General features: G+C 33.0%; 1 protein-coding gene across 3 annotated transcripts in view; it reads right to left on the bottom strand.

The window, feature by feature from the left end:
• Nucleotides 1-10,368, bottom strand: part of SMC4 (structural maintenance of chromosomes 4) — an 87,098-nt gene that overhangs the window by 70,096 nt on the left and 6,634 nt on the right. For 2 of the 3 annotated variants that reach the window (XM_019503224.1, XM_019503225.1), the window contains exons 2-5: nt 9,562-9,755; nt 8,290-8,468; nt 7,449-7,640; nt 5,361-5,537 (exon numbers count right to left, since the gene is read on the bottom strand). In XM_019503224.1, the coding sequence (XP_019358769.1) occupies nt 5,361-5,537; nt 7,449-7,640; nt 8,290-8,468; nt 9,562-9,688 (675 nt within the window). In that variant the 5' untranslated portion in view covers nt 9,689-9,755. The remainder of the gene's footprint in view (nt 1-5,360; nt 5,538-7,448; nt 7,641-8,289; nt 8,469-9,561; nt 9,756-10,368) is intronic. The other variant, XM_019503226.1, reaches the window with a different exon arrangement.

Below are 10,368 nucleotides of genomic sequence, written 5' to 3'. Positions count from 1 at the left end.
TTTTTTTTTTTTTTTTAGGGGTGTGCGTATTTCTTTTTTCTTTTAAATCATAAGTGTTAAAAATGATTGCCTCCATCACATTTTATGGTGAGTTCTCATTATAACTGACAATATGTTGATTTTTTTTTTTTTAATTCCTTTACAAAGGAAGTCTGACATACAAAGGGAAGTACCTACCCTGTGCAAATATTGAGGTTTTCATTGCTCTGATAAAGCAAAAAATGTCTTTTTTTTCTTGCTTAGTCAAAAAAAAAAAAAGTTTACTTTCAATGCTTACCTTATTATTTTTTAAATCTAGTGGGTTAGACTACAGGTAGAATACAGTGGCTTGTATACAGGTAAATCCCCTACAATGTGCATCTATCTCCCTTTAGAGTATCAACCACAGCTACCCAACCAAAGTTAGGATTACAAGTGACATGAATCTTGATAGCTCAAGGGATGAATTCATATAGACACTTTTCATCCACTAAAAGATACATTACTGCTTGAATGCGTTATTTCATGCACTTGATCTAAAGATTAGATTTCCAATATTCAGAACAGAGATATGTAAATTTCATCAATTTTTCAAAGCATTTATATCAGACAGACAGGCAGAATCAGATTAATATCTAAGCTACTATAATTTCTGAGAAACATTAAAATCTTAAATTAGTGCTACATACAGAATTTAGATTTGCAGCTAAAAAATGAAACAAAGTCTTTAGTTTTTTTCTAACAGCACTTTTCCAGGACATTCTCAAGGCTATGAAATTCTCCATTCCTGCATCCAATACTAGCCATCTGCAGAACTGTTATACTGGATGATGGCTCATATAACTTATTTCTTATATTAGCACAAGTGGATTGGGACTGTAACTTCATCTTACACAGGTCAATGCATGTAGCCATTCTTGGTGCTTTATACCCATCTGGTTCCTTCTGCACTCAGTCCTACCCAAATTGTAACTTCCACTCACCTTGTCATCTTACTCCCCACTTCTAGTTTTCACTCCCAATTGAGAGAAAAAAAATTGTCAGATCTTCAAAAACAGAACTTGAATTTTAAGTAAGGATATAACAGAAAAGAATGGTAGAATTAAATAAAATTCATTCTTTATGTGTAAATACGGGACATGTTTGTTTGGTTTGTTTTTTTTAAACCAAATGCAGTTTTAATAGCAGCCAAAGTTGACCTTTATTGTCCTACTGCTCCGCTTAAAAAACATGTTCAATTCAGATTTTCTCTCTCATCAGGAACCCTAATTCTACACAGTTTTCAGATACTGCCTATGCACATAAACAGCAAATGCTATCATACTTCCTTCCACACTCTACAAAAGATTCTCTATATAACCTTGCATTGCTCTCAAGTTTAAACATTGACCACTCTTGGTGCTTTTTTCAGCCCCACCTTGTTGAAACCTCCACTTGGCCCTTTTGCAGTCAAACCTTATTTTCTAGCCCACAATTTCACCCCATGCTTAATGGGAAAAATTTAATTGCTAAAATCATCTTTATTCTTACCTCTAGGTATTGGAAGGGGAAGAGCAGGTAGCAAGAGTGTGTTAGTTATAAGGAAAAATTAAATATACATTGTAGCTGTCCACAGACAAGAACAATTAACATACATAACTGAACATGAAGTAATTATGGAACATCTTTACATTGACATACTTAAGAAGAAAATAGTAGTCAGGTTGTTATTTATACATTTGTCTAATTTTACAAGCTCTCAAAAGCATCCTGTTTAGCTCCCTGTTAATTCCTTGAATACAGATCTAAATTCATGTAACTTGGTTCATTTGTCTACACTGCATTCCAAACAATGTCTGCATGCAAAATATTCCAAAATAATTTAAGCGATAAAGTCTGAAAAGTTTCAAGAAAACTTTTCTGATGACACTGAATACTGATGCTGAAAATGTAAAGAATTCACTTTAAAATTATACACACGAAAATTTTTAAATTTGGCAATGCACAACTGATGTGTGTAAAACTTTAAGTCAGAGGGTTTTCATTACACACAGTTATTTGAAAAGTGTTATCTATCTTGGAAGCCTAGTGTAAGAAACCTCCTCTAATGATATTAGATTTTCAGAAAGCTGGAGAAGATGATCACTAGTTTTTTCCAGGTTCCCCTCCATAAGGAAAGAAAGCAAATCCCTTTAGTACAGCATTGCATTATGTGGCTATATTACTTCTGTACTGGAGCTAGCACATGCAGAACTCAGGGGTTTTTGATATAGCACCACCTTATTTCATATAGGCATAAAGTGCAAGTTGCTTTTGTACTCAAGATGTTACTTGTAATCATTTTTATATGCATAAGAAACAAAACTGATTAATTACATTTCTTTACTGACTTTTTAAAAATTAGTTGTATACAATGTTCAAACTAGCCCTAAAAATTGGGGGATAAATCTGCTTGTTAAATATGAACTGCTCCCTATTCATCACCCTCCAAATCTATTAAAATTATTTCATTTGTTATCTTACCACAGGAATCAAAATCCAAATATAGTTCAACTTGTTCTGGCAACACAAAATCTTGAATATCCATAAGACAAAAATACCTTTTGACACAGCACTGCCTTATTCCATATAGGCATAAGCTGTAAGTTGCTTTTGCACTTACTTGATGTTGTTCCTTGTAAACATTTTTGTGTTAAAAAAACCCAAAAAACCTGTGGAACTGAGGAACTACATTTCCTTACTGCTATAGGCTAAAGCTTGTAGTACATTCATAATGCTGTCAGATCAGGTTAAGAAAACAATATGGTGACTTAAAAAAAACAAAAACAGCTTTCATGAAAGTATTTTTAATTACAAAGACTAGGTTGGCGATCTCCTAAGTAATCAGAATAAGACAGTCTGTGCAGCACATAACCTTCAACTTACCTGAAAGAAAGGTTTAAAGGATAGTCAGTTCCTAATCTGACTTCTCAAAATTCTAGAGTCTACTAAAATGCTTCTAATTTATTACGAAAGTGAACTGGAAATATGGGATTAGTGCATTACAATTTCTGTTATCCTATGATATGGTAAACTTGCTCTATGAACTGGATGGGTGGATTTCCCCCTCCATCCTTTAGAAGGAAAGTTAGTTACATAACCTTGACCTTCTTGGGAACAAACAGCAGAATCAATCTCAGCAGGTGTTAAGATTTAACATTTTCTGGTGACATTCAAGAGGATCCGTCTGTCCTACATACCCCTGGGAAATCTATGATCTTTACATTTTTTCCCTAGAAGCGCTATTCATTTACCATATATTCCCTCAGTTAAACCCAACAACTTTCTACCTGAAGTGAAGGGAGAAAGTGTCCCCTCTGAACTCAGTGCTACTACTATCTGGGGGAGTCAATGTGAAGCCACAGACTCATCTCCTCTATCAGTGTAGCATGTTACAGTCAGAGCACTCAGGCACTTAACTCTATTTTTGCTGTACATAGCATTTTTTAGTTCTATAGTAGGGCAAAAAATTGTATGTTTTTGTGCAAGCACGAAAATGACAAGTTACATTTTTCTATTAGTTTTGACTGGCCAATTAAAAAAGACAACTGTCCAAGTACATGTTTCCAAATAGCTAAAAGTTTGTAATTTAGTATTGCTATAAACATGAAATGTGATTTACAATTTAAGATCAAGTGATATTTTTCCCCAATTAAATGTTGCTGGTTTTCAATTGCAACTAACTGGTTTGACAAAAGCAACTCTAAACTTTTGGAAGTTGAAGATGAGTCCACTTTTAAGCCAAATAATTTTATAAGAAAAACTTTAACAAAGTGGCACTGCATATTCTGTTTTTAAAACAAACTCTTTATTGTATGTTGCAATGCCATATCTCCTCTTACTCATCTGCTTAGTTATCAGCAACACCCGTCAGAGCCAAAGGAGGAATGGGAGAAGAGGAAAAAAAGGGGCAGAAACTAGTAGAGGTACTCCCTTTCATCTCATCAGATTAAAATGAAGGGATTTATTACTTCTCTTAAAGTTTTATTTGTAAGTCCAATGAAATACTACCATAGGCAAAACTTTCATTATTAGTTTTGCTTAGGAATTTTTTGGGGAAGGGAACATATTAGTAGAAGAGGGAAAAGCTACCCATGTTAAAAATAACTGCTTGACAGGATTCCCTCTCAGATATTTCTTGACCCTCAGTCAAATAGCTGAAGTCTTTGTTCAATGTACAGTTAGTAGATTTAGACATTCAAGTTTTCAAAAGAAAAATCACTTGCATACAAAATAAACTCAACCAATTTACCTAGTATAGTTTTTGGTGGAAGGCAACAGGAAGCTTCTCTAACAAGAGTAACAGACCTAATGTATAATCAGTACTCAAAATAGAAGAGCTTCAAGGAGTTCCCCGAAATCCAGTTAAACACTAAGCCATATGATTTCAGAACAGACCGCTGACCCAGTAGTTAACAGTATTATATTTTATATGAGGTCATTATTTCTAAGCTTGTCTTAAGCAAGTATGCAAGATGGCTTAAATACTCTCCATACCACTTTCTTAAATTACATGTTTCTTTAATATTAAATTCACTCTACAATGCTGTTTACACACACTAAAACCTCCAATGGTTATTTCTGAGCTGGGAAGCCCAGGATGCTTCCCCTCTTTGGGCATCTCAAATGGTATATACAGACATCAGGCCCTATAACTTTGAACCTGAAAGCAGAAATAAAGGATATGAAAATAACAAATATGAACAATGAAAAATGCTGTGCCGTACATTCAGTTATTTAAGAACTGTGTAAAGTTGATTATGAACCGGGTTTGGTTTTTTTCAAAGAATGCATATTTAAAAGCTTCATTTTCTGAAGTTATCAAACAAATGTAAATAATTGTGTACTTGATGTAAGGGTGAGTTGCCTCATTTTGTACATATTAGTTAATTTCAATACATACATATTACTGAGGTAAACGCTCAGAAATCGAAACTATACAAGATTCATCTAATCATGTAAAAACGTTTACATTAACTTGGTATTGATGCATTTTATCTAAAAGTAAACGAGCTGCTGAATCTCTGCCACGCTTAAGCAGCACAATAATATTGGGGTTTGATTTACTTTAATACGCCAATATTTACGTGCTGCTAGGGCGGAACAAGTATGGCAAATCTTCTATTCATCCAGGTGACAGGAACACAACCTATTAATAAAACTTGGCAGAAGAATTATCTTCAACTGTGTCTTTTCCTTAAATTCCTAAAGCAGCAAATAATGATTAGCATCTTTACAAGATCATGCAAACCATGATGTGCTGCTAGAGTAATTTAAGGTCTCAAATGAAAGACTCAGGTAACCTAAATAAATTTATTATATGGACTTAAAACATTGCCAAGTAAATATATTCACAAACTTACCTGTAAAATTAAAAACCTATTATGGTCCAGGTCAATTCCATGACTTCGAAGTAGAATACCAACATCTTTGAATGTTTTTTTCTTCCCACTGATTTGGTAGACAGAAGAATTATCTCTGTAAGCAGTTCTAGATACACAGAAATTGCTGTTAGGAATGACTTCATAATCATCTCCTTCCTGTTTTGAGGAAAAACAAAACCAGAAAAAAACAAAATTGTTACTATTGAGTCACCGCTTTACTTCAGTTTCCACCATTAAATAGTTTTACCATCCCATTCAGGTTTTCAGAAGTCAATTGCACCCTAGGTCCCAGTTCTGTTGAAACCTATAGTAAAAATACTAGAGTGTAGACACCTCACAAAACATGCAAAAGTCTGCCTTGCAAAAACAGCTTTAAAAAAAATCAGCATAGAACTACTCTAACTTGTTTAAATGAGTAAACCCTTTTTTTTATGCCTGTGCCACCTCTTACATAGGTTAGTATAAAAAAGACCTAATTTAATCTCAGTTTAGCATCAAAAGAAAGATTCTATCATTCAAATCAAAAAGGAAAAAGCTAATTTCAAATAAAAAAGCTACTCCTTTCTTTATTTTTCAGATGAAGCAGCCCCGAATGACTTATCCTCTGTGTATCCATGCTCTTATAGCACGAGGAGATTTTTTTTTTTTAAGTTAACTGCCTCTAAATACATTTTTTATTTAAAAGAAATGGACCATAAACACAGTAAAACCAAATGTCATGACCAGATAGAAAAAAAATCCACTTAAGTTCACCTGAAATAGTAACTAAAACAAAAATTGATACCAATTATTTATAAAAGTTTTAAAGAAACATGCATCAATTTTAAGAATTGGGAAAGTGGTTTACCACTTTCCCAGGCTAACTCTCAAGGGCACAGTCAACTTTGCTATCAAAGTACATTCAGAAATTATATCACTCCATAAACTTAGTTAGCTTCTAGGTACCAATACAAATTCAAATGAAAACCACAATAAATCTTGTACCTGGAATTGGCAGTCTACTATAAATGTAAGTAAAAGTTTTATTTGTGTTATATTGAAATTTAATTTGGACAAATAGTGCTTGAATAAGAAAACCTGATTTTTTTCTTAATTTAACCTATCTATCAAATATACATTTTGGTATTCTAATAGCTAAAAATATTTTAACTTTCAAAAAGCTTTTTAGTATTTATGGCAAGAGATAGGTACACTTCCTACTTCTATTTCTTCAACTCTGTGCACACCATAACCCCAAACTTAAAATTCCTTGGACACTCTTACTGATATTTGAGTCGAGTTTTGTTGAAAAAAATACACTAAAAATATTAAAATGTTTTTATTTAAATAAAGTCAAATTTTCTCTAATACTCTATGTTCCCAATAAGTCAAAATTATACAAAAGCCTACAACTAGGTAACTGAAGTGGAAAATCAAATAAATGTTTTGAATTCTGTAGTTGTTTCAGCCAAACTGAAAAATCATTCAACACTTAGCCCTAAATATTTCTGAAATTATTCAGACTTTTGAACAAGAAAGTATCAGCTTAAAATTTAAGATATGCACTAAAATATGAGAACACCACAAAAGTTTTCAATTTTACTTTTAAGCTACTCTAAGCTGAAGTAGAAAAATAGTAGTGATGGGTATAAATTGTTTAGTAGTCACAATCCAGAAGACTCATGCTATTGGTTCTTAGGACTTGCAAAAAAACCTTATCTATGGAGTTGCTAAGAATTTTAAAAATATATAGATATTTGAAAGAGAATGAGTGCAAATTTCTAATATTATTTGATAGTAGAACAAGTCTTTTATATTTCTAAATATATTAAAAATTAATTTCACCTACTTTGTGAATCAAAAGATATAAATATATAAAAATTATCTGCTTTATGCTGCATAATTTAGCTAATTAATTTAATAGGAGAAAAGGGGGTTACTTCATAAGGATAAAACCAATCGCATCCTAACCTAGTTCCAAATTTAAACACAAAAATGCTAAAAATTCTAAAATAATTATATTATTTTAGAATTTTCATTCTGTCCATTTTTATATATAGCCTCAGTATTTTCAAGCAGAATACATACCTTGTCAATGATCTTTTGAAAGTGTACTTCCACAGTACAACTCTGGATGTCCTTGTGTTCGTCAGAATTGTGGATCAGCACAGAGAGCTTTTTGGATCTGATTTTTTGTGCCCGATATCCAAATACAAAAAGCATTGAATCAATTACATTGGATTTTCCACTGCCATTTGGCCCAATAATACATGAGAAGCGCTGCATGTTATAGTAAGGAGGGGAAAAAAAAACAACAATATTCGAACCTTAGAACAGTTACTGGCCAATGTACTTCATCTATTCTGTTTGTGGATAGCTTAAAATGCTGTTATTTCTAGTGCAGGAAATTGCAGGCTATTGGGAAGCTTAGTTTTTTACTGCCAAGGGTAAAAAAAAATACAACCTATTTATACACACCTCCAGTGAGCTCAGATTTCTGAATTTTATCCTGTAAACTCAGAAAGCTATATCATATCAAATAAGCATGGTTTATAAAGAAACTAGTTCTTAATATATTGACATGTTCTAATGTGGTTAATTTTTAGTGTTCTTGTGTTTGTGATTTAACCCCCCAAAAGGAGTTAAAAAAATGAAGTTAAGCAAAGAAAAATTGCTTTATTATTTTAATTTAATTTGCACAGTATCAGAAAGTTACAGTTTGACTCTAAACTGTCCATTTTCTCTTTCTGACATTAAAATAAATTAGAATGGTTTTAAATGATATTACTCTAACTCTCCTACTTTAAATATTTAAGTCAAATACTTATTTTGGGATAAATGTGTTTAAAGTACTTTAAGTACTAGACACACGAGATCTTACCTTCATTTAAGAAATACAAAAAAAAGAAAGAAAAAAAAAGAAAAATACCTTATGAAAAGGTCCCAGAATTTGCTCCCCAGCATAGGATTTGAAGTTCTGGTTTACAATATGAGTTATCATGAGGCGAGGAGCTCCAGCTTCATTGGTCATTGCTGGTGGTGGGGGAGGAGAGATGCTACTCAAAATTTCTTCTAAACTTCGATTAGCAAGTTCCTCATTTAAGGCTGCTAAAATACATACAAAACAGAAGAAAAAAATAGAAGTGATGAGCTCTGGATGACTAGAAAGCCCTTAAAATATCTAATTTAAGTACTAAAGCAAAAAAACTTGTTTCTACCCAAACTGGAATCTACCCTTTGACTTTTTTTAATAGTTAAAGTGAAGTAGACTTTAAGCACCCCACTTCACAAGGGCTATTTTATTTTGTCTTTTATGAAGTAGATACCCAAGATACCCCATTAGTTCACTTGTGAGTTCACATTCATTATGTAATTCTTATTTCCACATGCTTCAGAAGACAGTGTGCAATTACAACAGCTATGACTATTGCATTAAATCTACAAATCCAGACAAATAGGTTAATTCCTTCTAATTAATAACTGTATAGCAATATTTCAGACATGCTGACAACTCGCTTTAAAAAGTAGATTTGGGGACTGCTGCACAATGCTCTGGAAGCTGTAATGACAGCACAAGTACTCTTCAAAGACAGGAAGTTTGTTACGAAAAAACAAACTGGCCCCTGGATTTCAATTAGTTATAGCAAAGCAGATTTTCAGCTGTTTCAAACAACTCTTCCTTAAGTGGATACCAGTTTGGCACAGCTGTCTGCATATTAAAAGAATTTAATATTTTATTTTAGCAGCAACACATCTATGCCTACATAAAGGCTATGACTAGTCTTTCTACAATTGTTTTCAGCACAAAATCTATTCCAGTAAACTTTTATATAAAGTACTCATGAAGAATTAAGTCACAAACTAATTATGTATTCAATCCCCAGAAAACCCATATTACTATCCAAATAAAAAGTTCACGCTATTCTACTACAATCCGAAGAACAAGATAACTCAAAAACAGGCATAGCCTACCAACAGCATTTTACCTTAACTAGAACAGTGATGAAAGACTTAACTCTTTCAAAGCCATATAAAAATCAGATTTAAATTCAACCTGACAAAGTAAAAGTTTATATAATATCACTTCTTAGAAAAAGAAAAGCAAGTTTAACTTGCAACAGTTCAGTTCAACTTATTGCTCAAAGCACATATCACCAAGTTTGCATGCATGGCACAACAGAATAACAATACACAGACTTACCTTGCTGAGACAGTTTACCGAGATGTGCATCATCTCTTCCCATTTCCATGTCACTGGTGGATTCTTCGATGGGCTCTTTTCCTTTTTGACAAGCTGCTGTAGATGTTTTGGTTCTCTTCCTTGGCATGATCGCTGTTGGCTGTTCCCCTCTGATTCCAAGCAATCAAAACTACTGTAGGGATCTCTTTCCTTTGCTAACACAAACAAGAAAAAAACCCCATGACTCAAGTGCTGGGCGTATCACCCCCTTTAGGATTATACCCACATGTATGCCCAAACACCAAAAAAATAAACCAAATTCATGATTGAATAGTCAAAATACAACTCGATTTAAAATAGAAACTAAAGCCCAGGCTTATAATCACCGTATTTCAAAGGCCCTCAAAATGAGACTTACTCCCTCACAGCTACACGGTAGGGAAGATTGGCTATTGAAACTGTAAAAGCCACATTTTGTGCCATCGTTGATGCATAACAGCCAAGTTCAGATAGAGAGTAACTATGATGCTACTGGCAAAATTGTGCTACTCGAGTAATAAAACCAAATGAACATCTCATATGGCTATATGCTCAGACAAATGTGTATCTACAGAATCCTGACATTTTAAGAACATCTTCAACAAATATTGTACTTTTAGTTCTATTATCTAACAATATTCAAGGATATTTCCATCATTTATAAAAGCTCTAGTCCAAAGTAGATTAGACTGATAAAACACTGCCCACGAGAAGTAGAAAAGTTCCCACTACAGTCACTTTTTTTTTTTTTTTTTTAAATAAAAAGGGCCAAAAAAGCTAGTAAAGCAA

The sequence above is a fragment of the Gavialis gangeticus genome, unplaced genomic scaffold (genome assembly GCF_001723915.1).
Source record: "Gavialis gangeticus isolate Ggan-Ray unplaced genomic scaffold, GavGan_comp1, whole genome shotgun sequence".
Lineage (NCBI taxonomy): Eukaryota > Metazoa > Chordata > Crocodylia > Gavialidae > Gavialis > Gavialis gangeticus.
This window is presented reverse-complemented; position numbering and strand designations above follow the sequence as displayed.